This window comes from Rosa rugosa, chromosome 3 (genome assembly GCF_958449725.1).
Source record: "Rosa rugosa chromosome 3, drRosRugo1.1, whole genome shotgun sequence".
NCBI classification, from domain to species: Eukaryota; Viridiplantae; Streptophyta; class Magnoliopsida; order Rosales; family Rosaceae; genus Rosa; species Rosa rugosa.
Genome location: NC_084822.1, coordinates 8,712,071 through 8,737,859, shown reverse-complemented (window position 1 = coordinate 8,737,859; position 25,789 = coordinate 8,712,071). Strand labels below are relative to the sequence as shown.

General features: G+C 36.1%; 4 protein-coding genes across 6 annotated transcripts; 3 read left to right on the top strand and 1 right to left on the bottom strand.

The window, feature by feature from the left end:
• Window positions 1-260: 260 nt before the first annotated feature.
• LOC133736695 (uncharacterized) lies at window positions 261-5,758 on the top strand. 2 transcript variants are annotated; one of them, XM_062164289.1, is made up of 7 exons: window positions 261-494; window positions 777-3,053; window positions 3,307-3,461; window positions 3,540-3,618; window positions 4,532-4,631; window positions 4,792-5,519; window positions 5,604-5,758. In XM_062164289.1, exons 2-6 carry the CDS (start codon window positions 2,746-2,748, stop codon window positions 5,482-5,484), a joined length of 1,335 nt encoding a protein of 444 aa, XP_062020273.1. In that variant the 5' UTR covers window positions 261-494; window positions 777-2,745; the 3' UTR covers window positions 5,485-5,519; window positions 5,604-5,758. The 2 variants fall into 2 exon arrangements, with proteins under 2 accessions (XP_062020273.1, XP_062020272.1); XM_062164288.1 differs by having other exon boundaries at window positions 262-494; window positions 3,307-3,618.
• LOC133737149 (uncharacterized) lies at window positions 782-2,724 on the top strand. The gene is made up of 3 exons (XM_062164765.1): window positions 782-1,232; window positions 1,354-2,592; window positions 2,678-2,724. Exons 1-3 carry the CDS (start codon window positions 782-784, stop codon window positions 2,722-2,724), a joined length of 1,737 nt encoding a protein of 578 aa, XP_062020749.1.
• Window positions 5,620-10,744, top strand: LOC133736696 (uncharacterized). 2 transcript variants are annotated; one of them, XM_062164290.1, is made up of 7 exons: window positions 5,704-5,758; window positions 7,219-7,303; window positions 7,631-8,032; window positions 8,157-8,384; window positions 8,822-8,914; window positions 9,331-9,435; window positions 9,816-10,744. In XM_062164290.1, exons 3-7 carry the CDS (start codon window positions 7,631-7,633, stop codon window positions 10,038-10,040), a joined length of 1,053 nt encoding a protein of 350 aa, XP_062020274.1. In that variant the 5' UTR covers window positions 5,704-5,758; window positions 7,219-7,303; the 3' UTR covers window positions 10,041-10,744. The 2 variants fall into 2 exon arrangements, with proteins under 2 accessions (XP_062020275.1, XP_062020274.1); XM_062164291.1 differs by lacking the exon at window positions 7,219-7,303 and having other exon boundaries at window positions 5,620-5,758.
• Window positions 10,745-15,129: 4,385 nt separating this feature from the next.
• Window positions 15,130-18,167, bottom strand: LOC133739134 (uncharacterized protein At4g06744-like). The gene is made up of 2 exons (XM_062166861.1): window positions 17,330-18,167; window positions 15,130-15,920 (listed from the first exon to the last, which is right to left on the bottom strand). Exons 1-2 carry the CDS (start codon window positions 18,072-18,074, stop codon window positions 15,433-15,435), a joined length of 1,233 nt encoding a protein of 410 aa, XP_062022845.1. The 5' UTR covers window positions 18,075-18,167; the 3' UTR covers window positions 15,130-15,432.
• Window positions 18,168-25,789: the final 7,622 nt, after the last annotated feature.

Sequence of the window (25,789 nt, the reverse complement as noted above, 5' to 3'; positions counted from 1 at the left end):
GATACCATTTTTTCCCCACTTTTCCAAGAATGGTGGCAGCACTCAACAACTGTTTCCAATACTTGTGTTTGTTGATATTAAATAGGTTAATGACCCACAAATGAGAATTTATTGGTGTGCTTTGAAAGTCACCATTAGCTTGAAAGGTGAGGGTTAATTGTTTATAATTTTTTTGTAATAACTTTTGTTAAGCAATAATATTTTGTAATAAAATATCATTAAAAAATTATATTGTGGTGCACTCCTTAATTAAAGATGGTGAGATGTCTTAGGAGACGTGGCTGGAAATCTCAAATAAGCCGTATAAGCCTTCCAACCCAGAATCCCAGATGACACCCCCAAATTACATCTTCTTCTTACCGCCAGTTAGCCGGTTCTTCCCGCCTTTTCTACATGTTTTGTCCTTCTCGATCAATTGACTCGATCATTTGGAAGAGTGAAGAGTGACATTGAATAACCCAAAATCGGCTCCTCAACTTTTCACGATTCAAAAGGTATGTACATGAATCACAACTTTCTTTCATATTCCTGTCTGTATCGATGGGCATATAATCCTTCACCGTTCTTGAAATTCCTTCCCAATTACACGGTAGTTGGAAGATAGGAAGTGCCAACTACTGGGTTATAAATAAAGAATAGTACTTGATTGATTATCTCCCCCGAATTGAATTCACAATTCCCTCTCCTAATCTATTCTTTATCTCTCTGTTCTATATAGACTTCTACCTTTCTTTTACTGATTTGAGTTTCTTTTTTTTAATTTTTTAATTTTGTAGTTACAATGGATAAAACCTGGGTAAAGCTGAATAGGTGTAGCACTGAATATCTTGTTGGTATGCATAATTTTGTTCAACACTCATTGCGCGTTGCTGGACGAGATGGGCTGATCAAGTGTCCATGTCGACTTTGTTGCAACCGGGATTCATTTAGTCCTGCTACGGTGAAGGAGCACTTGAAGGTGGATGGTATGGATCCTGTTTATGAGGATATGTTGTGGGTTGATCATGGTGAGGCTCTACCAGAGCCTGTATTCGTTGATGAGATGGAACAAGAATATGAGGTCCAAGATGAACCTTTAGACATGCTTCATATGTTGACTGATGTATTTGCCACCAACAGTCCTTGTCATTCACCGTATGTTGGTGAGGACGGTTCACACACTAATGTGAGACCATCAGATGCAGAGAGATTTTACAATTTGATTGAAGAGGCTAACATCAGTTTGTACCCAGGTTGTACTAAAATGGGCAAAACTGGAATTCCTTGTCCGCTTGTACCAGATCAAGTGCATTACAGGGTCGTCGGATAAGTCTTTGTCCCTCAACTTAAAGTTGATTAAAAGCATACTTCCAGATGGTGAGACATTACCTTGTAGTTTGTATCAAACAAAGAAGTTAATCACTGGTCTTGGTTTAACTTATCAGAAGATTGATGCGTGTCCAAATGACTGCATTCTCTACTGGAAAGATACGGCGAATCTTGAGTATTGTCCCTCATGTGGAGAAAGCAGGTATCTAGTAGATACAATTGATGACAATAACCAGACTAGGAAAGTTTCAGCCAAAATATTGAGGTACTTCCCAATTATACCACGTCTTCAGCGCCTTTATATGTCGAGGGTAACATCTAAGTTTATGTCGTGGCATGGCACTGAAAGACCAAAAGATGGGTTAATGAGACACCCAGCAGATTCTCCCGCTTGGAAAGAGCTGGACAGATTACATCCCTCTTTCGCAAGAGATATGCGTAATGTTCGCTTGGGTTTAGCAAGCGATGGTTTCAATCCTTTCGGGCAGATGAGCTTGTCCCATAGCACTTGGCCGGTTGTGATAGCCATTTACAATCTCCCTCCTTGGTTGTGCATGAAGAAGCCATACATGCTGTTGTCACTTATAATTCCAGGTCCAAAGGCTCCCGGCAATGACATTGATGTGTATTTGGCTCCTTTGATTGATGAACTCAAATCTTTATGGGAAGTTGGCATAGAAACGTATGATGTGCATGCAAAAGAAAGTTTCACCATGAGAGCAGCACTTTTGTGGACAATAAATGATTTTCCGGCATATGCTAATCTATCAGGTTGGAGCACAAAGGGATACAAGGCTTGCCCAAATTGTGGTGATGACTCTAGCTCATTTCGGTTAAAGCACAGTCAAAAGATATGCTACATGGGACATCGTCGTTTCCTTCCAATCAACCATCGGTGGCGAACTCAACGACGACCTTTTAATGGAAAAGAGGAACACAGAACTGCTCCTATTCCACTTTCAGTTCACGAATCCCTCATCCAATTGTCTAGCTTGCAATTCAAGTTTGGTAAAGGGACTAACGTTCGATCGGCTCGAAAGAAGAAAGGGACACCAGCTGCCTATTCTGGACAATGGAAAAAAAAGAGTATCTTTTACCAGTTGCCATATTGGAAAGATTTGCTTCTCCGTCACAATTTAGACGTGATGCATATAGAAAAAAATGTTTGTGAGAGCATTGTTGGAACACTATTAGGGATTGATGGAAAAAATAAAGATACTATCAAAGCACGTGCAGATTTGGAGGAACTGAACATCTGGCCTAACCTACACCCTGAGCGCCGAGGTTCTAAAACATATCTGCCCCCTACCCTTTTTACATTGGCCAATCCAGAGAAGACTATGATGTGTGAGGTTTTACATTCAGTTAGGGCCCCTGATGGCCACTCCTCTAATCTATCTAATTGTGTGCAAGTGAAGGAAATGAAATTTCGTTGGCATGAAGAGCCATGATTATCATGTCATAATGCAGCATTTGTTGGTGATAGCTATTCGCCAGGTTCTTCCAAAACAAGTGTGCATGGTATTGTTGGAGTTGAGTTCATATTTTCGTCATCTATATGCAAACAATCAAACAAGTGAGGAATTTTCACAGTTGAAACCACGCATTGTCCTTACCCTTTGCCAAATGGAGAAAATATTTCCACCATCTTTCTTCGATGTGATGGTACATTTGACTGTCCACTTGGCAGAAGAAGCCGCACTTGCTGGACCTGTCCACTATCGATCAATGTGGCCGTTTGAGAGGTGTGTTAGTTTTTTTTCTTAAATATAATTTTTGTTTTAAGTAAGCATGTCAATTGTAGTAATTACTGTAAATAACATGTTAATTGTAGTGATTACTATAATTATTTGAATTTATGCCTCTGCTAGTTAAATGGATTAAATCAACCTTTGCATTGCATAGAGTTATTTGGACGAGCCACTCTTTAAGCTCAGTAATACATTGATGTGTATTAGGACTATCTAATATTATAAGTGATCTTTTGTTGCATCGAAGGTATTTGGGAGATCTAAAGGACCATGTCCGTAATAAAAGTCGACCTGAAGGCTCAATTGCAGAAGGATACATAGCCCAAGAGTGCTTATCTTTTTGTTCCATGTACCTAGAAGATGTTGACACTCGTCTCACTCGCCCCGGTCGAAATGCTGATGGTAATTTTCGTGACTTTCCTGGTGGCTTTCCAATATTTCTGAACATCGGCCATCCACTTAAAAGTAACGGAAAATTAGTAAACATGGATTATAAGGAATGGGAGCGCTTGAACAAGTATGTGCTGCTTAATTGCCCTGAGGTGAAGCCCTACTTAAGGTAATTGCTCCTGCTATAACACTGATGCATCTCTACTCTTCAATATATATGTATTTTTTTTGGTTGCTGTGAGATTCGGAATGCAAATTGTGTTTCAGAAGGAGGACTTTTGTCGGTATGGTGCAGGGTAAATATGCTGAAAATTTCAGGTCCCTAGAGACACTTCTCTGCAATATTTTCTTTTCATTATATCATTTTTGTCACTGATATGACTGAAAATAAGTTTGGTATTATTAAAGGTTTATATTGGGTGCTTGATATCTTGTGAATGTACTTGAATTGCTGATTTTTAAATTGGGTACTCTTGTTACGAATTGATAATGCCAAACTTTTTAGTTATGCTCGATCTGGTGAGTATTTACGTTTTAGAATATAATCAGGGTTAGAGGTTTTCGGTGCTGCAACTTTGAGGATGATTTGAGATATCTGATCTTTATGCTTTTGATTTCCCATTGAAAGTTCCAGAGTATTTAATATGGTATGGTCTTTTCATTGAGCAACTGATGATCATATACATGGTAATTATTATGATATGTTGCTAAATGCATTTGATGCCGGATGGGTTCTAAACTAGCAGATTGTATAGTAACCATGTGACTAAAATTTAATTATATTTACTCCAAGCTATGTCTTCTGTTTAGCAGTGTAAGAAACGTCTGTATTTAAATGGCAGAAGCCTTCTTTGTTTTCTAAACCTGATCCTGTTTAGAAGGAAACACACCAATCTGCTAGTTAACTGGAAATGCAATTTTACATGTTTTAATTGGGTAGGTTAGTCTACTAATCAGCTCTTATCTCATAACCTCATTATTTATTCAATCAGAGGCCTCTAACAATGCTTTCGTGCAAATCTGGGACCAAGTTCTTATCAATGTATTAATTATGGTACTTATCAATGTTTTAATTATGGTAGTAAATTTGTCCGAAATGCCCGAAGAAGGAAAGGAAAACGAACACTCTATCAGTGTGACCAAGCATCTCACAACAATTTTCCAGCTTGGTTCAAGCAACATGTAGGCAGCCCCTTTCTATCTAATGATCAGTTCCATAATTATTTATTCAATTTGTTATTTGTTTTTTTTGGTTAATTCATATCTAGCATCTGTTTGTTTATAAATGTTCTTGCTCAATCATATTAATGTTGTGTAATTGATGTATGCATTTCCATATCAGGTTATGCAGCTGAACATGGTGCCAGATAACAATGTGCATGAGGATTTATATGCTTTGGCTAGGGGTCCAAACCCCTGGTGTACGAAGCACAAAAATTTTGTCATCAATGGTTTTAGATTCCGGATACACCGGATTGACAAGAAAAAGAAAAACCAGAACAGTGGTGTTTTTGTACGATCAACAAGAATCAGCTACTCTTCTAGGCATGACAATAATCCGAATGATGGAATCCAAGACTATTATGGAATCGTAAAGGATATCATTGAGCTGGATTATGAAAATGATAGAAAGATCGTATTGTTTGATTGTGATTGGGTTAACAGCGAAGGAAACTCTGCAGGATTGAAGATTGACCTGTATGGATTTATATTGGTTAACTTCAATAAACTTCTACAGGGTGGTGACACACTCATACTTGCATCTCAAGCAGAACAAGTATTTTATGTTCAGGATCCCATTGAAATTGAATGGCATGTAGCAAATAGAACCAAACCTCGTGATCTATATGATCTTGTGGAGGTTGTCCATGATGAGCCATGTGCACCCCAAAACATGGATGATGCAAGTTTGGATGTGTATGAGGAGGTCGTACGAACTGATGTAGATGGAATTATACCTCAGCGGAGAGGGATCTTTGATGAAGCAGTTGAGCACAATGAAGAGGATGTGGCCGACAGTAACTTAGATGGGTAATGATGGAATTGAATACAGCAGCACTGCAATCTAAGGTTAGGCTTGCATTACTAACATCCTATATAGTGATTACATTTCGATCTGCAGTGGTTTTAATTGTGACATTATCTTAATTGTAGGATACTTGTGACAAGGAATTTAAGTTTAGTGAACTGAAAGCTCTTGGGATGCACAAGTTTGTGCGTTTTGTTGCGTATGCAATAATGGGTGGATAGTCTTCACAGTTGTTGTGAGCCACTTTATTGTTAATAGGCAGCAGCATTATTATCATAAGGTACTTATTTGTTTTTAAAAGACTACCTAAACCTTATTCGATCATGTGATATATCTGGTTTTGTTTGTTTTTTTTATGTATCACAACTTGCTCATATGATTAGGCATGTTTATCTTGGCACCAAACTTAACTATATTGTAATCTGTGCAAGTATTGCAGAATCATGAAAATCATAATATTTAACATGTAGGTAAATAAACAACTATATTAGACATGATCACAACATGGAAAACTACAGAAGCCGAAACAGTACATCATAATGAAATAACCAATTGTCATGAGCAGTTGAAAATCAGAAACATGCATTTGCAATGCAAGAAAATCTCTATTAGCTGCCACTTGAAATTGGAAGAAAACCCAGTAGCAACAGGTCCATTTCTGTAGTACCATATGTGTCTTAATACTCCAACAAAATACTCTCATCTCTTCTTCATATGGTCCTCGGATGTGATTTAGGGAATTTTGATTCACCTGGATTCACAAGAGGCCTTGGCCTACGATAGATTCGGCTATGCTCACATGTATTTCTACCTTTTCTGACATCCTCAGGAGTGTCAGGAACATCATATAAAACTTCTGTCTTACCAGTAATTGTAGCGTCCGTAGGCGCAACATTGCCATTGAAAGTACCAAAGTTGTGAGGCTCATTGATGTTGATCCTTAGATCAGAATGTGCTGCTTCATTTACGATCGGAACATTCCGAGCAACACCTGGTTGGAATACGAGTGGATACATAAGATTGAGCATCGTGTTACGAATTGCATCGTTGCCGGTAGTTTCTCCATATTGATCAAAATCCAAATGACGTCTTAACCTTGCCTTTGCTGCTTCTGATAAAGGCTCTCTTGTAGATGCCATGGTGGATATCTTGGTGTAAGAACTTGCAAGACTCAAATTATGCAGAAAGATCGTATATAGCCTGCAAATCACTTCTATTTGGAAGGGAAAGTCCATTTTTAATAGTGGACAGATGTTGAAATCATAAGGCCTAATAAAGATAATGGACACATGTTGAAATCAAAATGAAGGAATATCTGCTATATGTCAAGTTCATGACAAACATCTGATAAAGGGAAGGAATCTTATCTTTTGGCTTGGTATCAAAGATAGATATCAACAGGAACAAGAATAATGGTCAGCATAACAATATAAAAACGTAGCAATGAAATTGAATATCCCATTTATTCTTTGAAGTTAAAGATGTGCATCTTAACTGTATTTTGTTGCATGTGCTCTGTGTATAACCATAGCTAATTAGCATTTTACATGTGTCCATTAAAGGACCACAGATACAGTAGGAGATTAGATATTTGAATTATTACCGTAAAGGTTGAGCGGCAAAAGTTATGAGATTGCCTCCCAAAAACATCACTTATTTTGATTAATTGGTCACTGTGGCTTTACTTATCTTCTAATAGAATATGTAAACAGGCTTTCATACTGAGTTTATGGTTTGCAGAAGAAAGAGACAAGTACCAGACTACCAGTTCAAACATTTTATTGGAGATACCTAGGAATTGGTGGAAGCTGCTCAAGCAGCAGAGGTATATAGCTTGTGACTAATAAAAAAAGTACCAAAGTCTAGAAACTAATGCATGTTACTTTTTAAATGTCTGTTCAAAGTGATAATACATTTCTGGCATTTTGGTTCTTCAAGGTTGCTTCTGTAAGATACATGTTAATTTGGGAAATGAGTGTTCATCTATTGTTTTTGTTGTTGTTGCTCAGGTTATGATAATTAAATATATGAGTACAGTGTGTTCTTGAAAATGATACTTGTAATATACTTGGTCTGTATTTGTTAATTCAGTTTACAAGTTCATGGTTGTAATGAGTACTAACATACTTGTACATGTTGATGAGCTTCGTAGATGGATGCATACATGGAAGTTGATGCTGAAGATGATGGCAATGCCATAGAGATGGGTCTCTCATATGAGGAAACTCAACAAACTACCATCAACGATGTGCACAATGATATGGAGTATTTTGTGACTGAAGCTATACATGACACAGATTCTGAAGATGAGGATGGTAATACAGTGAACAGACCACGAGGAAAGAACAAGCCAAATTGGGGAAGAAGAGGTTCTCTTGAGATCATGAAATTTAACAATCATGGTCAAGCAGTGGAACCAGAACTAACAGTTGCAAGGTGGCAACGTCATTTGGGTCAAATGGTGAAAGACCACACTCTTTTTGGTCTAGATGTTTTGGACTGGCGCGAGTTTAGGAAAAGCAAAGTTCTAGATGAGGCTTGGTCCAGGATAAAGGTAAAATCTAAGCTGGTAATTCATTTCGTAAACTCAATTTTTTGTATATGCTAATACCTTATTGCAGTAGTTGGGAATTAACGTATTTCGCATATTTTCATGTAACACTTATTTGTACCACTAGAGAACCATTGATTGGTCTGATCCGGATACTAGAAAGAAAATCAGGAAGATACGATATACAACGGAGAGAAAATTGAATGATCGCTGGAAGCACTACAAAGCAACACTTCGACAGGTTTGGTATGCTCCAAACTGGAGAACTGAGGAGCGTTTCCATTGTGGTGATAAAAGGGTAAACAATACTCAATGGGCCAAACTCGTTAACTATTGGGAGACGCCAAAGGGACAGGTATTTGACTCTTTAATATGCCATATATATATATGTATTTACACATGAAACACTACCTGCATGTACATACACAGGTTTATACATAGTTTGTAGTTACATGAAACTTGCGTATATAGTACTGTATAGTTCTTTCGGTTTAAAAGCTAAGAGTACAAGGAGGAAAAATGTTATTTTTACGTAGGTTAGGGCATGACAGCTATATAAGTGGAATGGAAAGTACCGAGGAGAGTTTCACATATAGGAGCCAAAATAAGTTGTGTGGGAACTGGGATTACTGTGTCAGGTCAAGAAAGAAAACTAAAGACTGGGATTGTGCATGTATCATCGACACTATATATGTATGACCTATATGGAAACTAAGTGCTCAATGATATAGTTGGGTTACCGTATTGATGTGATCCTATATGCATGACAATTGATTGTTTGTACTGATGCAGCGCCGAACAATTGCAAACAAGGGCAATCGTGCAAAGAAACGAATGAACCACACAACAGGAACAAGAACGTTTGCTCAAGTGAGGAACCAATATGTAAGCAGTCCATAAACAAGAATATTATAAACTGCTATTCATACAACAAAATTTAATGATATATGTGCATATAGTAGATCTGAGGTTAGGGATTGAGAGCAGAAGAGAGAAAAGGTTGAAGGAAGAAGACGAAGTTGTATTGATTAGGCTTGATGATTACATATGTCTCATTACATTGTATTTATAGATGAGTACATAACTATTTCTTAGGCTCTGAGCTAGTGTGATTAACTAGCTAAACCACTTTCTGTTTTGGTTAACAGACTACTAACAACGTACCCTCACATGAATTTGGCTGACTTTGCTTCTTTGTTGACATTTTCTTGACCCTCCTCTTCATTTGTATCTAGTCTACAACATGAAAATACTTATACAACACTCAAGATGGTGCTAATTCATATAATCTTTGGTTGCAGAAGAGAGAACATGAAGGTCTGGAACCTAATAGATGCACCTTGTTTGAGCTAACCCACACACGATCCAATGGGAAGCCTGTGGATAAAGAGTCAGAGAAAGCAATGGTGAGTTAACTACATTTTTCAATCTGTCCAGTTTATGATATATATGTGTGTGTGTGTGTTTGTATGTATATATATATAGACTCACACACCATAATACTATTTACGAGGTTTGGAATGATCCTATTTATACTTTGATTGATCTCTATCCAACAAAATTAATTTGCCCAGAGTTTTACATGTTTTGCACTATGAAGTTAATTGTGGATCAGTTTGGAGGGTTTGGGTTTGCACTCATCGGGCTCATCACATGCATTAACCGACCTCACATTATTGATTATAAACTGAAAGTGTCTATCAGATAGGCCTTTGAGTAATGGAAACAAATTCGAATTGAGAATATATGCGTCTGTGTTTAATTACTATCTGGTTGTCTTGTCTAGATGGATATGAGGCAGAAGATCAGTGGCATCAAAGATGCTAAAAGAGCAAATCAGCTTCCTGAAACCATTAGTAACATTGAGATAAGTGAAGTGTATGCTTCTGTGCTTGGAAAGGAGAAATATGGAGTAGTTAGAGGATTTGGGTTAGGAGTCCGACTTCATGATGTCCCTGTGATGTGTTGGTGGAAAACGGAAGTGCTCAATTATTGCAGGTTCAAGCACTGAGAGAAGAACATGAGAAGGAATTGGATTGCATTAGGAAAGAGAGCCAAGAGAGAGAAGATAAGCTAAGAGAGGATATGAATAAGCAAGCGATGACGACAACCGATAAAATGAAACAACTGGAGATGCAATTGCAGAAGCAACAAGCTATGTTTGAAAGGTTACTCACTGCAGGGTTATCTCCTAATAATATTATCCCAATGTGTGGTCCAACAAATCTGAGTTTTCCATCTGGAATAGGGACATACAGCAGCTCCCTCCCAACATCAAGTGTTGAGGAAATTGAAACACCTCTTGTGCCAATCCCTCCTTCCACTGTGCAGCAAAACATGCAAAGCTTGGATGAGGTTTATAGGCCACAGCTTCCTACAGCAGTAGCTACTATGTTGTGAATCCTCATAAGTTGGTTAGAATTTCTCAAGTTTATGCATTTCTCTTTTATGTTTTGTTGGTGCTGATATAGCTTGCTGAAATGGGAAGTATTGGTGATGCTGAAGTAAAAGAGAAATGCATATGTTTTGTGAAGGAATTGTGATCAAGTTCATTTTGTTTCTACTTGAGATCAACATAGGAAGGTTGTATATTAGCATGGATGCTCTGTAATGCAGGTTTAAGCAGGTTGAACGTACAATGACTATTTGTAATTGATGTATATGCTGTAAACTTGGGCACGTTGCTATATATCTATCAACTTGTTTCTTGCACGATTGTTAGTACTTCATATAGCTTGTGAATTTCATATTAATTGTTACTGGAATATATTGACAAACCTCCATGGGAATGCAGATATCGTTAAAATGAATGGTTGAACAGTACCAAATAGAATTTACGATTTCAAAAGAAATGAATAAATGGATTAAATCAAAATAAATATGCATTAATATTTTATAATTAAAATAAATATAGGACTTTCACCATTTGCTTTAATAGTGAGTTGATATAAATAACAATTAAATATAACACTCACCAATTTTAATTATAGTGGTATTCTGATCGTTTTTGTTAATTATTTCCAATAGTTGACTATTATATAGTCTCCACCAATTACAACATTGGTGTCTTGATCCATACTCACCAATCAGTGAACAGTACTAAACAGTGCTGGCACCAACAAAAATGATAGTGACCCATGGGTGTTTGTCACGGCATCTTTAGCAACCCCTAAACCAATGGTGACTGGGCTGGTGTGTATTGCCTTTACACACCATTCATTGGTGGTCTGAAGCCCAACACACACCAATAACAAAAGTGTGTAAAGCCCAACTTTGTGGTAGTGTGAGGCCTATTCCCATAACTCTGTTGGCATGATTCAGAAACTGAAGTCCAAAAGTATGTTAGTGGCCTCATACTGAAGCGATACATAACCTCATACTAAAATCCAGGCTCTTCTTGATTTTATCTGTGACTCGTATCAAATTAAGTAAACAGAATTAGCTAATGAAACTTCGGCCAGAAAGGCATCGTATGGGAGGAGCCACTTAAAAAACTTCAAATGTTGAAAAGTTCATACCGCACAGCCAGTCACTTTGGTACCATTAGACATGAACTCATAGCAATAAACACAATTCGATTAATGATATTTCATGTGGTCCTAAAACTGTGAACGATTCAAGGATACCAGCATGCCACACACATATATGTTACATAGAAACAACTATGTAGCGCATGCTTAAACTCCAATTTCTTACATTCATGCAATTAAAGATTATGCAGTGAAGATTCATTAAGCGGAACGGCAAAGTGGATCCATTTATGAGTTCAACTTCCAATTGATAAAGTTCAGACTAAATTGACCTTGTGCAGACTGAGAAGGAAGAAAGATATGTATCTGTAATGCCAAAAGATTACTCTGCCGTTCACTCAATTGCCAAACAAAACAATATGAGACTCTTTACATTAATTTATTTGCTGCTTATTTCACCAACATATGATTTATAGATTTAGATAATAACTTGCAAGTTGCAAGCAATGATTAATTTTTCAAGACTGCAAGCTCCACACCTGCTTCCCTTCTTCATCACAGTATCCTACCAAAGAGACCAAGTTTTTATGGTGTAGCCTTCATCTCAATTCTATCTCGGTCAAGAATTCTTTTTCACCCTGTAGGAATCCTTGTTCTTTATAGCTACAATTGTGTTATCAGATAAGATATCTTTTCCCATAAACCATATTTTACTAACAAAAACATGACACTTGGATAAGCAAATTCCACATCAGAAAATACGGGTGAGGTCAGAATTTTTGTAGATGCTTTAGTCCTAATTCATGGCTCAGAATAAAACCATTGTAAGTTTGGTTCCTAAAGCTGAGAGACCTCAATCAGGGATGCAGTTCAGAGCTTATGTTATACCCTCTACAAAGTGGTATCAAAATTTGGCGTTGCTATATTAAGGCACAAAAGTCTTAATTCAGTCAGTTGATCTCCATAATTTTTCTTCCCAGAAAATAAGGATAATCAAAGACTTCCTATATTATACAGTTACAATATCCAACGAAACAAAAACCTCCCTATTAAAAAGTGAACAGTATGCCACTCTATATCAGAAAAAACATTCATAGTGCATATCAAGTTTCTGTCATTTAAATTTTCAATTTGCATACTGAACATTAACACGCTATTGTGAATTAGAACGATATCCAAAATGATAGTCTCAAGAATTTGTACTTCTAAAGTTTTCATAAAAGTGGCCTCATATCAAACTGTACTGAAAAACCGTATCTTAAAGATTAGCATACCTCTGCAAGTTTCTCTGAAATCACATGCTTATGACATCGAACACCTCGAAAATACATCTCCCACCAGTAAATTACTTATAAGTAATTACCCAAGCAAACATTCAAGGGGACTTCTGAGTCATCCACATGAAAAGCTACAATACAAAGCCACTGTGAGTCCATAAACTCTTAAGAACAGAGAGGAAAGGAAAGGGTACACATACATAAAGTAAAATTCAAATTAGGAGAAATCGTATCAGCTAAACAATCAAACAGAACTGCTATGTGAAAAATGATTTATTTTTTTTGTCTGAAGTACGTGATAATCAGTAGAAATAACCAATAGAGTACATTATTTTCTTAGATATCAAAGCCCCAGCATTACTCACTGAAACTCGGTAGAGTAAAACGGAAAGAATAGGAAGTTATTGAAATCCAAAATCACAGATGGGTAAGTAGCACCTACCAAGCTCTACGTCCGTACCCGATTCCATATTCAACTACAAAACCATGATGAGAATCCAATGTGGCTCCACCAACTTCTGGAAAGACAACTACATAATAGTCCCACCCAAGAAAAAAGAGTGCATGTATCATTAGTTCAAATTTTTATGTAATAATTTTGGGTTTAATTATAACTTTATAACAAATTCGAGACGAATACCTCTAGATATAGAGCATATAAACTCCTCTATTAACTTGTCAAGCATAGTTTCGAGTCATCAAGAACAACACCATATTTGTTCACTGTGTTTGGTCGCATGATTCTGAATCTTGTCTCATGACCCACCATTCAAAATTCTCGACCTAAGCAATCATAATCAATTAAGAAATCAGGAAAACTAATATATCCTGAACCCAAAATGATACCTGTAATACTGACAATTCGCAGAAATGCAGCTGAAGCATTTCAAATATAAAGACTCCGGGAGAGGGTTCCGCCGGTTTGCCATTACAATTCTAAATCTATTCTCTGTATCCTCATTGGTGGCATTGAGAAATGCGGGGACAAAAAAATGTTCAGCTAGCTTGCACAATGTATAAATTCTCGTGTAGAAACTACAAAGAGGAAAGAACAATAAGGAAGGAAACATATGCATATGGAAGCCAATGTAGGCAATTGATGCTTACATGCAGTATATACAAACTCTCCAGTCCTAAATTGCAGAAGTAGATAAGAGCAAATTCACCCGTTGGGGCAGGGTCACTGAATCACTGAGTCAAGACACCGTTCACTATCACTGGATATGTGTTTTCACCCGTTGTGTCTAGGTCACTGGGTCAATCACTGTGTTGAGAATATATACATCCCACATGGGAAAAATAGGACCTTGCCTATGGGTTTATAAGGGTTTGGACCACTCCATCCATTCATCCATTGCCAATTGGTTTTGGATGTGAACCCCAGATTACTTTATCACACTGTTCATTAAATATTCTATTAATTTATTTATTGCAAATGAGAAATATATAATGTAAATAAATAATAGTAATGAATATTTTAAAAAACCTACCAAGTAATATTTATGTAGAGTAAAAAGAAAAAAAGAAAAATAACTGTATTTTTTTTGACAAATTATTTTGGTTTATGCATTATAAATTATTTTGTGTTGTTAAATCATTTTATTCATTGTTTTTATTTATTTTTTTCTTAAACTGATAGTCTGATATGCATGATAAACTATAAAATTAGAAGAAAAAACAAAACTAGTTTGACTTTATAGATAGTCTAAGTATAAATAAAGCGCAAACAGTAGCGTAAGAGTTCATGTTGTATCAGTGGACCAGAAAATGTGCATGCATCGTAGTGACTGGGTTTCGATCCCTCACAACGCCATTTTTGGAAAAATATTGCTGCCATCTCAGTTGCAATCCAACGGCTGGCATTGCACCTTCACTCCATCACTCCATGACGTCACCCTCGTTCGGGCTTGGGCCAAGCTGGCAACCAACTTCCTTGGGTCACTTTGTGGGTCAAGAGTTTGACCTGGTATATGATATATTGATATGGGACTATGGGTCCACCTTGGGTCAAGAAGAGACTGTCTTCTTTTTTGCCGGTGGAAGAGGTAAACTGGCCTAATATGCTGATGTGGTGAGTGGTGACCTAGCCCAGGTGGAGACCGGGCAACCACCATACCGCTGAACTTGCTCTAAATATGTGTAAATACTATGCTAAAATCTTTCAATCAAGCATCTTCAATGGTTCCTTCGATATTATCATAATATTCCCACCAAAGGGCATAAACAGAACAAATTTTGTCATTCCAGCACAGACCAGGAACCGGGTTTTTGTTTTTGTTTTTTTTTTTCCTTCCTTCTTTTTATGGATTCAGTTCCTTTGCTTGTTGTATAGAAGTAACTAATTTGGACTACCTTATCAAACAAACTAACTACGACTACAGATCCGTCTCATTGTTCAATACATGGAGGTAGTACATTACACACAATCACACAAAACAAATGCACAATAGTAGACGATCCATCATGGCTCGTCAAAAACAACACTAGTAGCTAGAAGCACCCTAATTAGTGAGCATCGACAAGGAACTAGAAACTGCAACATTGAACTGTTCTTATTTACCGAAGGTGTAACATAAAGAGGCGTGAGGACGCTTCTTTTTTTTTTTTAGCTAGACGGTCCAGTGAAGCAAATTTAGGGCTCGATAGAGCTTGAAAATCATAACCTATGCGGTACGAGAGTACGATAAGATAGCGGGGCAGGAGCTAGTGCTTGAGGTCCATCAGACTTCTCCTCACTTGAAGTACTTGAAGAGGACCTTCTTCTACAAGGAATGATAGTCAAGGACCTCTCATTGGGACATATTCTGGGCTTGGAGAAGAAATTAGCACAATCAGCCGCTGACCTCTGATTCGGAAGGTCCAAAATGCAGTTCAACTTGATATCAAGAACGCCTTTCTTGATCAACTTCCTACATTGTGGTCCGACCTGGGTGAACCAGTTTTTGGCCAGTGTCAATTTCGCTAGCTTAGGCAACTGGCAAACCGACTCGGGCACTGCCCCATAAAACTTGTTGTTGGCCAAGTTCAGAAGCTGTACATTGGACAAGCAACCAAATGATAGCGGTATCGGCCCCGTTAACTGGTTGAAGCTCACATCAAACACGGTGGACTGCTTCAAGTTCCCTATTTCCATTGGTAAACACCCTACAAGCAAGGTAGAAATTATCAGATTTGAAAGCACATGAATTAATGTCGATAAATAATTAAATATATAGAGAAACTAATTGATTACTGCTACACTTAATAACTTGGCCATAAATTCACAAGTGCAGTCCCAATTAATCGAATTGGATTCTGTCCATCTTTTATTTGATCAAGGAATAGAGGAATTCAAACTTAAAATCTTTACTAACATTTTTTTCAAAAAAAAAAAAAAGTGTCTTACCACTAAATTTAATGCCAACTAGTTAAATTTAACTTATTTTCGTTGTTCTCTTAAAGACGACGAATTTCTCTTGGAAATAATATCAAAGTAAAAGCAACCCGCTATGATGAGGAAAAGTAGTCGAACAATAAATATAAAACATCAATTATCCTTCCATTTTTTTAATAGATAAATTCAAAAAAAAAATAAAGGTGCTAGCTCGTGTAAATAATAGTAAGATGATATGGTTCATTGACTTCATTCTAAGAGCAAGTGCAGCGGTGCATGTCTTGACCGGTCACCAGCTCAGATTGCTGAGGTGTTGATTATGGGCATGATTTTTCTCCTTCCACCGGTCCCTTTTTGACTGGACAAAAGATGGCCTTTTTTGACCCAGGCCAAGAAAAAGGTCATGGCCTTGACATATTGCTTGCCCAGGCAAAGAAGCAAGCCAGCTCAGCCCATCAGGCCACATGGGTGACGTCAGCGGCCAATTAAAGAGAGAGACGTCATGGCCTTAATCTGGGCCGTTGTTTTCAATTAATGTTCAGATCCAACGGTGGTGCAATTATATGTATATATAGTGTTGTAACGTTAACAAAACGGTGAGAGAAAATATTGTTAAAAATTCTAAACATTTCTCTATAAATACCTACCATTTATTTTACATCTCACCCAAAAAAAATTATATTTCATAGTTACACAATGAACAGTGAAATAAAACTGTAAAAAAATCAATGAACAGTGAAAAAATAAAATAATGAACAGTCTTGACCGGTCAAGAAAAAAAACAGGTGCTAACCCATGTCCAGTGGCAGTGAACAGTAACTTGACTGGTCGAATTCTTGACTTTTCGACCTTGACATTTCTTGACTACGGGTGAACTTGCTCTAAGGGTGGAAGGAGACAGATAACATACAAATGAAACAGTTCACTTCTCTTTTACCATATTTAATTGAATGCACGTGTGACAAAATGCAAATAGTAGTGAGATGATCAACTATGACACAAACAAGTGTTTTGCGCAAAAACTCGTACATATATGTGCACCGACACATTATTATGTGAGCTTCCTGGATGAACAAACTTGATAAATTCAGCATTACAACAAAGAAATTGCATCTAATTTCGAATCAGGTAGAAAAAGAGACATAAGAGAATTTCTAATTGAAATTTCAGACTGTAGTACCTGAAAGGCCGTTCTTCAGGAAGAGAACCTCATAAAGAGTGTTTGATGCTTGGCCAATGCTTCTTGGGATTGTACCGGAGAATTTGTTGTTAGCGAAAGTGATATAATGGGCTGGAGTCGAGCCAAGAGTTCTAGGAATCTGCTGAAAGAGATTATTGTTGTTGAGGAAGAGTACATCAACGTCTAGGTTAAACACCGTGGAAGGAACAGAGTTGTTAAACGAGTTGAACCGGAGATCCAAGAAAGTCAAGTTCGAGGCAGCAAGAACTTCTGTTGGGAACGCCCCAGAGAGCTTGTTGTTGCTGAGGTCGAGCTCATAGAAGAATCGATGTTTAGCTGTGCCAGGCGGGACTGTGCCTGTGAAGTTATTGGAGTTTGCATGGAAGAAGACCAAGTCGTCTAACTTGTCGATGAAGCCACCGAGGGGGAGCCTGGAACCTTTGCCGCCAAACAAGAAACCATTGAAGTCGACTCCAATAACCGATCTCTGCTTGAAGTCCGGAACAACTGCACAGGTAAAGCCCGTGTAGTTGCATACATTATTGCCAACCCATGTTGCTGTGACTCTTTTAGGGTCACTCTGGATTTTGGACTTGAAGTTTTGAATCACATTGAAGGCATTTCGAAGTCGGGGGCTTGCAAAGCCGCCCGGTTGAGCTTCAACTTGATCATGTTGCAAACATAAATGGAGGAAACAGATAGAAAACAGAATTGAAGCACAGAAAGATATATTGGAACTCATCATGTCTTGCTTTACAACTATAGCGATCAATAGATAACGATATAAATAGAGAGACTAAGGTAGACTTGTGGGGAGAGAGAGATATCAAGACTCACTATTTTTACACCCGGGGTCCCTGACTCATCGTTGCGCATTATGCATTTGCTTTAGTCTTTTCTTTTCATTTCTTTTTTGTTCTGCTTTAGTCGATGGTGCGTCCAGCTTGGGATATGTACATAATATTTTATTGGAAAATGGAAATATGTGCAGATGAGATCCGATGCTTAAAGAAAAACAGAAAAGCAAAATAACGTACAACACGTAATACTTTAAAACTTTAAATATGATTGTAGGCCAGATGCACACTTAGCCTTTGGCCCCGACTTTGATTGCACAGGCAGAAGAAAATAGTAAACTTGGCCGGGGTACGTCCTTTCCAGAAAATGACATAACAATAATTAGGCAAATCACTGTCATCCAAAAACAAAAATTAGGCAAATCACTCATCCCGGGAACAGGGGGAGACAATGATAATCAGCAGCTTATTATCCTAATTATTTTCACGTAAACTTAAGGCTGCACTTTCAGTCGAGTTTTTGTCGGTGCAAAAATCAAATAGGATCGAAAATTACACTCTCTATTTTACAATTCACATTTTTTTTTTTTAGTATATTAAGCTTTGTCTTTTTGTAGAGTTGATTGTAAAAACATATGATGTTAAGATATCAAAAAAGAAAACATGGAGTATGAATTGTAAAATGGGGAGTGTGAATTTTATTTTCCAGATCAAATTAGTATTTTGATCTTTGAATGGTCACAAGTTGAGACTTCTTTGGCAGTTGTCAATTTTGAGAAGGTTACTGCTCCAATTGTTGAAAAAACTGCTATTCATTTTGTTGTTGAGCAAGCCATTGTTCCAATAGTACATGAGGTAGATATCTCAAACCCAGTTGCAAGTTGAGTTCCAACAAGCCCTCCATATAATGTTAATATTCCACTGGTAATAATTTTGAAATTCTTGCTCAAATGCAACAAGGCGAAAGCATTGTTGCATATGAGCAAGAGACAGTTGGTGAGCGCAATGACACTTTGGTTGACACTAATAATATAGATTCTGCTTTGGTAGAATCTAGTGCTCATCAACCTAAGTTCTGTTGGGGTGATTTGAAAAATGAAGAACCCCTTGGTCATCATACATATGCCCAGGCTGAGAGGATGAGTCCTTTGAGTTCCTGATTTGATGAGGGTGAAGTAACTCTAGAAGATGAGAATCTTCTCAAGTCTCTCCCAAAGTCTCAAAAGAAAACATTAAAGGCAAAAGAAAGGTTGAAGAGACCCTTACCTTGCCCGTAACCGGACGTTCGTTGTGCGTCTTGATCTTTGATGCAATCAGATTTGATTATTCTTGCTTATGTATTGGTTGCGTTTTAGTTTTGTTATTTCTTGTAAAGAGTTTTGGCTTCATGTTCCCCTTAGGTACTATTTTTTTATTTAATAATTTTTTTTAAATTGTGAAAAAAAAAAATCTAGATTTTAAATGTACGTAAAAAATTACGGTATACTCATGTCCATTATCCATTACCCATTAGCATGACGATGATCGTTTTCATTACCAGGTAGGAGGTGATAATGGCATTATCCACTGACATAGCTACTAAGATCGATTGATCGAAGACGGTCATTGCCATTGTCATGGCCATTGTCTCCGTTATCACCCCATTTCCACAACCACCACCACCAAACAAAATGGTTGCCATTGAGACCATCATAACCAGAACAACCACCAAGCTGCTACCTTAACTCGACTAGGTTTAAAAGTGCAAATTTCACCAAATTAAGGTAGAATTTTTTTTTTTTAGCCAATAAAATAGAAATTATCTAGGTATCCAATTGCATTATGTAATAATTAGGTTAATTAATATTTTCTCACGTTCACATTTCCAAAAGAAAAAAAATACCTTGACTTCCAAGAATCGAAGTCTATTCCACAGCAATAATGCAATTCTCTTTCCTGGAAAGTGGAACCAAGACCTTGACAATAAATTGGTGTGGGGTGACATGCTTTATATAAAGTTTGTCCTAATACAGACTCATATATTAAGAACACGTATATAAATCATTTTTCTTTTTGAAAGAAAAAAAATATAAAGAGATAAAGCAAAGTAAAATTCCCACATGTTACACGACTCATGAACCCTAGTACGAGGGAGAAATTAAAAAAATAAAGTTGTGTTCTTTTCTCTTTCTCTTTAAGCATAGCATATATACCAAATGTTCGTTCTTGATCTATATGTTCACTCTGCAACAGGGCCCAGTAAAATAAAATAAAATAAATAAAAGACTAATAAATTTAACTACAATGTTTATGATATTAATTATCTGTAGACCTAATCTCGGTCAATCAAATATAACTATAATATTTTTTGTATAAGAATTTTACTCTTTTTTGTAGCTGTTATCGTCCATCATCATTATGCACAATCTGCCACTTCGAATTGAGAGCACATCCTTCGTAATTCGGAAATTGTAGGTACAAGGTTTACACTTGATGTGTTGGCATCCCTATACAAAGCACTGAAGAAGTCTACAAAGTTCATCAAAACTGATCTCGGAGAATTTCAGGTAATTGCATCTCATGCATAAGCACGGGATTGCAACATGTGTTGCAATCCCCGAGTCAGTCCTAGTCAACCCAACGTTTTTGGGAGTCCAATTTTAGAAAGTATCTTTTGGTTTTTAGATTTTATTTTACAAAGATATTTTTCAACTGATAAAATCGTGCTTTTGAAGTCCTAGATGATTTAGGATTTGTTTATTTTAATTGGTTATCTTTTATTAAAAGACGGAGTCCAATTAGGGTTAAGTCTTAATTGTTGATAATTTATTTTCTCCTCAATATATTCAGAAAAGCAGCGTTGATTGTGTAGGGATTTTGATGCAAGAATTATTGTGTGTCTTGCTTGCTTAGAAAGAGTTCCATAGGAGTCCATGAAACACTTGTTCCGTGTCTAAGTGTTTCATTGTTCATTCATATACATGCATTGATTCTCTCGAGATCAGTAGAGAAGATTGGTGGTGCAAGTGGAGCGATATTTGCAAATCGTTCAAGTGAAGAAGAATGTCAAGATTCAAGACAAGCACCTCTCTAGTGAGTCTAGAGATTGTAGCCGCGTAGAGAGCTATATGTGTTTGTAAAGAACCATATCCTTCATCAATAAGTTGATTGATTTTATTTGGGTTCTCAAGAGTAAGAGCCCCGCAGTGTTTTTAATCTCAAAATTGAGGTTTTCACTGCATAACCAAAATTGTGTTTTCTGTGTGAATTTTTTGATTTCTGCCCAGTAAGGATTGCAACGTGTCTATCAATCCCCGAAACCCAGAAAAACGTTTCATCCAAGTATTTTCAGAAATTTTGGGAAGCATTACTTCATAATTATAATGTATTAATGTTATTGGCCTTTTCATTTATTGTCAATTATTTTTGTCAAATGGTATCAATGAAGTTAAGAATGTAGCTCATGTCTTCAAGTGAGCATTGTCTTTTCAGTATGTCACCACAATTGTAAAGCGAATGGAGTAGCCTATAGTGCACTCTTCGCTAAATGATGCATGTTAGAATGCATATCCTTAGTCGAGACACTTGTTATTTTCACAGGTGATTCTCTTAGTACTTATTATAATTTGGGGTTTAGGCTCTATGCCCCCCCCCCCCCCCCATGTATTCTATGGTTTCATTAATGGTAAAGGCTTGAGGGCAGCCATACATGCCCTTATTTTCAAAAAAAAAAAAAAAGAATGTAGCTCATGAGTCATGACAGGATGATCAGTGCAATATTGTATTTGATGAGATTAAATTATTTTAAGCTCATATTAGTCAAGTACTACACAACAAAGTCATTGTGTTTTTTCCGAGTAATGTTTGTCTTATTAATACAATTGAAGTTTGGGTAAAATCTTTTTATAGTACCTGAACTATCACGAAATGCATTTTTTGGTATCAACAAATTTTTAGAGAGTCTAATGGTACCTGTATTATCCCTCCATTACTCTTTTTAGTACTTCCATCAATTATTCCGTTAAAGAATGGGTAAAATCTTAAAAAATCTATTTTTCATATTTCTTTTACAAATTTTTGATTAAAATAAATTAAACTAGGTTAAAAGAAAGATCTCGAATTGAATTTAGTGAATACCTAGATTTACCTACCATCTCCATGGATTAGTCTTATTAATTGTTCGAGAAAATAATTATCTCATTAGTTGACACAAATTAATATGACACAAATTAATATATATTAAATTTTCATAAAAAAATAAAAATAAAAAGAAACAAAAGTACTTAAATTAATTGCCCCAAGTATCCCGTGAAAAGTGAAGAATAAATTGGGTATTATTTTCTTTTAAATGTCAAAAGTGAAGTTTCAAAATATTATTTTATTTCTCAAGCTTAATGTTGATGCTGCATGTAACCCAAAAATGGGAAAAGTTGCTATCGGTGCAGTGATTCGGGATAGTGAAGGAAAGCTGCAAGGAGCTCTAATGCATAATCTCTGGGAAGTTGAGGCCACACGCTACTGAAGCATTGGATGTGCTGTATGGAATGAAGTATTGCTTAATGTTGGGCTTTAGGAAGTTGGTGATTGAAAGTGATGCAGCAAATGTAGTAGCAGCAATTTCTAATCCTGATTTTGACCTCAATATGGAAGGAGTTGTCTTTGAAGAAATTAAATTTCTGAATCAAACTTTTGAGGAAGTTCAATGGAAGAAGATTCCTAGAAGTTGCAATCTTGCAGCCCACTCTGTTGGTCGAGAGGCTCTGCAGGTTCCAAAGCATAACTTTCTGGAAAGAAGTTGGCCTTCCATGGCTAAATGAGATTGTAATAGAAGAATTATCTAATTAGTGTTAGAGGTGTGGTTCTCAGTTTTGTTTGAGACTACTTTACCCTTTTGGATGTATTGTCCACCAGATTATGAATAAAATGCTATTTCCAATAAAAAAAAAAAATTAATTATAGATATTCAATATATTAAATTTCATAATTCTAAATATAAGTGAAAATACTATTTTACCCTTACTATTTTACTCACATGAGTGTCACATGACCGCTACATAGGCATTTTTAACAGAATAATGGACGCAAGTACTATAAGGGCTAACAGAGGAATAGTAAAGGTACTAGACTTCCTGAAAATTTGTAGGATCGTGATAATTTGGGTACCATATGAGAATTTTACCCTTGAAGTTTCTACTAGAAAATAAAAAATTAATATCAAGAAATAGGGTGACACTATAAACATCTTAATAAGTGTCTAACAGTCTTACTTATCTGGGATGAAATCAGCTGTCCCCAATACACTATCCTTATTCTGTCCCCATGCATTCATTGGTCCACATAGATTAAGAAAATATTTTCTTAATCTTTTGTTTCATTTTTTATTCTTTCTAGACAAATGAATGTATGGGGACATAATGGAGATAGTGTAATTGGGGACAGCTGATTTCATCTCTGCTTATCTAAGGAGCATTTATAAGGAACTATGGGAGACAAATTGATTTCAACTACATGTATTAAATTTAAAAGTTGAAATTATAATCATTTAAAACTGTGCATTTATTTTCAACCGTCACATTCACTTGTCTCTCACAATTCCTTAAAAACTGTCCCTTAAGTGAGCATGTCTTTATATCTCACTATGTAGTATAATTAGATAAATAAACCATAGGAGAAAAAAAACTGAGCACTAATACGCAAGCGACGATCTTTCCTTCCCTCCTCTCCTAATCTCATTTGTTTATGTTAAGAGGATCTTGTATGTATAAGATTCCTCAACATAACATCAATATAAACCATGATCCAAATTCAGAGGTCTATTAGAAGGATTAATTAATGTAAGGCCTGCTCACCTAAGGGACATTTTTTAAGGGACTGTAAGGGACAAGTGAATCTGACTGCTGAAAATAAATGCACAGTTTTAAGGTGTTATAATTTATGCTTTTATATTTAATACATGTGGTTGAGATGCATCTGTCCCTCACAGTCCCTTAAAACTGTCCCTTAGAGCATCTTTAGCAATGCTAGCCATTTTTGAGTCAAATTTTAGCTAAAGTAGCTAAAAAGTCATTTTAGCTAGCCACTTTAGAACTATGTTTGCATCAATGCTCTCTATTTTAGCTAGTTTTGAATTTATATTATTTTTTAAATGAATATTAAATAGTTTAAATGTATTTATAAATTACATAAAATAACTTAAAATGAATGTTTTAAATTATAGAGAGTCTCATCCCGCTCTCTATATTTAGGAGCGAGATAACTAAAAGTTATAATAGAGAGCCACTTAGGAGTCTGGTGTAGCTGCTAAAATAGATAAAAAGCTAAACATGCTCTTCAAAATAGCTAAGGAGCCATAATAGAGAGTCTGCTAAAGATGCTCTTAGGTGAGCAAACCTGTAATTAATGTTATATAATAACTATCAAATTTGACCAATTTGAATACAAAGGGAAAGCCAACAGAAAAATATTTGATCGATCTTTAGATCAAGGGTGTCAATAGTCTCACCCTGAAAAATATCAAGCTAAATTGCTAGCAGAGTCATAGCTATAAAATCCTTATAAAAAAAAAGGATCAAATTCATTTTATAACTCATACGAGATACCCATAGACCAAGTTTGAATTCCCCTTCTCTCAAATATCGATTGAAATACAACATTATCCGTATGAAGTCACATGATTAATAGAAGAAGGGCAATTTGGATATTACAAAATACTTATCTTATTATTTCAAGCAAAAAACTATTTTATGCTGACAAGATGAACCCATGTTAGAAAATACAACTTTGCCTAAAATTTTATAAGTTTTTTTTTTTTTTTGAAAGTTAAGTAAATTATTCATTAGATGGAGAGGTCAGAATGACACTTACAAATCCTTAATTTATGGGAATATAGTACCACTTGCTAAGTACAATGAAGCTCAATTATTTCAAGAGCCTACATGACTATGTAAAGTCATTTCACACAAAATAAAATAACTTGAATCTTCTTTACTAATGCACTCAATTGTAGTAATTCATATGATTCATTTACTTGATGTAAGAACAACCTCATAGTATGCAAGCTATCACCGCCCATTCTAAGCATAAGCGCAGTAAGTTTGACTACTCCTCTAGGATCTCAAGTACAAAACCCTAGCAGACCAGAGCCCATCAGACTGATCCACAATTAGGCCAAACAACATCCTAAATAGCTTTACACACCTAAAACTGTGAGATCCCGAATTTTGAAGTTGCTCGAATTTTAATTTTCAGGTAAAAAATGGAAGTAGAGGTTGACATGAGTTCACATCATTTTTTGGTTTAAGTTTCAGATTTCCGAGTAATTTTTAAGGAATTTTTGAAGTTTAGTGAGCGTGTTTGGATGAGGGGAAAAAATGATGGAATTTAATTAAAAGTAAGGATTTCATAATTCTTAGAACTCAATTCCCTCGTTTGGCATTAGCAGATTGGAAATTTTAAATTTCTCTGTGGAAAAAAAAAAATGAAGGAATTCATTATTTAATTTTTCACTTCAATTTCCACCATAATATGTGTCATTTACGGATTCCTTTGCAGTATTCAATTTTCATTTCCAAACAAGACTTTTTTCTATTTATTTTAAACTTTCTTAATTTATTACACATTCTAAATCCTAAATAGATACAGCAAAACAATAGAAATAACAATTAATAGAATTTTTAATTGATGG

Coding starts and splice junctions, on each gene's coding strand:
- LOC133737149 (XM_062164765.1), top strand. CDS start 782: ATGGATAAAACCTGGGTAAAGCTGAATAGGTGTAGCACTGAATATCTT. Junction 1,233..1,353: donor TAACATCAGTTTGTACCCAG/GTTGTACTAAAA, acceptor GCATACTTCCAG/ATGGTGAGACATTACCTTGT. Junction 2,593..2,677: donor CCTACACCCTGAGCGCCGAG/GTTCTAAAACAT, acceptor ACATTCAGTTAG/GGCCCCTGATGGCCACTCCT.
- LOC133736696 (XM_062164291.1), top strand. CDS start 7,631: ATGGATGCATACATGGAAGTTGATGCTGAAGATGATGGCAATGCCATA. Junction 8,033..8,156: donor AGGCTTGGTCCAGGATAAAG/GTAAAATCTAAG, acceptor TTGTACCACTAG/AGAACCATTGATTGGTCTGA. Junction 8,385..8,821: donor GGGAGACGCCAAAGGGACAG/GTATTTGACTCT, acceptor GTACTGATGCAG/CGCCGAACAATTGCAAACAA.
- LOC133739134 (XM_062166861.1), bottom strand. CDS start 18,074: ATGATGAGTTCCAATATATCTTTCTGTGCTTCAATTCTGTTTTCTATC. Junction 15,921..17,329: donor CCTGAAGAACGGCCTTTCAG/GTACTACAGTCT, acceptor CCTTGCTTGTAG/GGTGTTTACCAATGGAAATA.
- LOC133736695 (XM_062164288.1), top strand. CDS start 2,746: ATGAAGAGCCATGATTATCATGTCATAATGCAGCATTTGTTGGTGATA. Junction 3,054..3,306: donor TCAATGTGGCCGTTTGAGAG/GTGTGTTAGTTT, acceptor GTTGCATCGAAG/GTATTTGGGAGATCTAAAGG. Junction 3,619..4,531: donor GAGGTGAAGCCCTACTTAAG/GTAATTGCTCCT, acceptor TAATTATGGTAG/TAAATTTGTCCGAAATGCCC.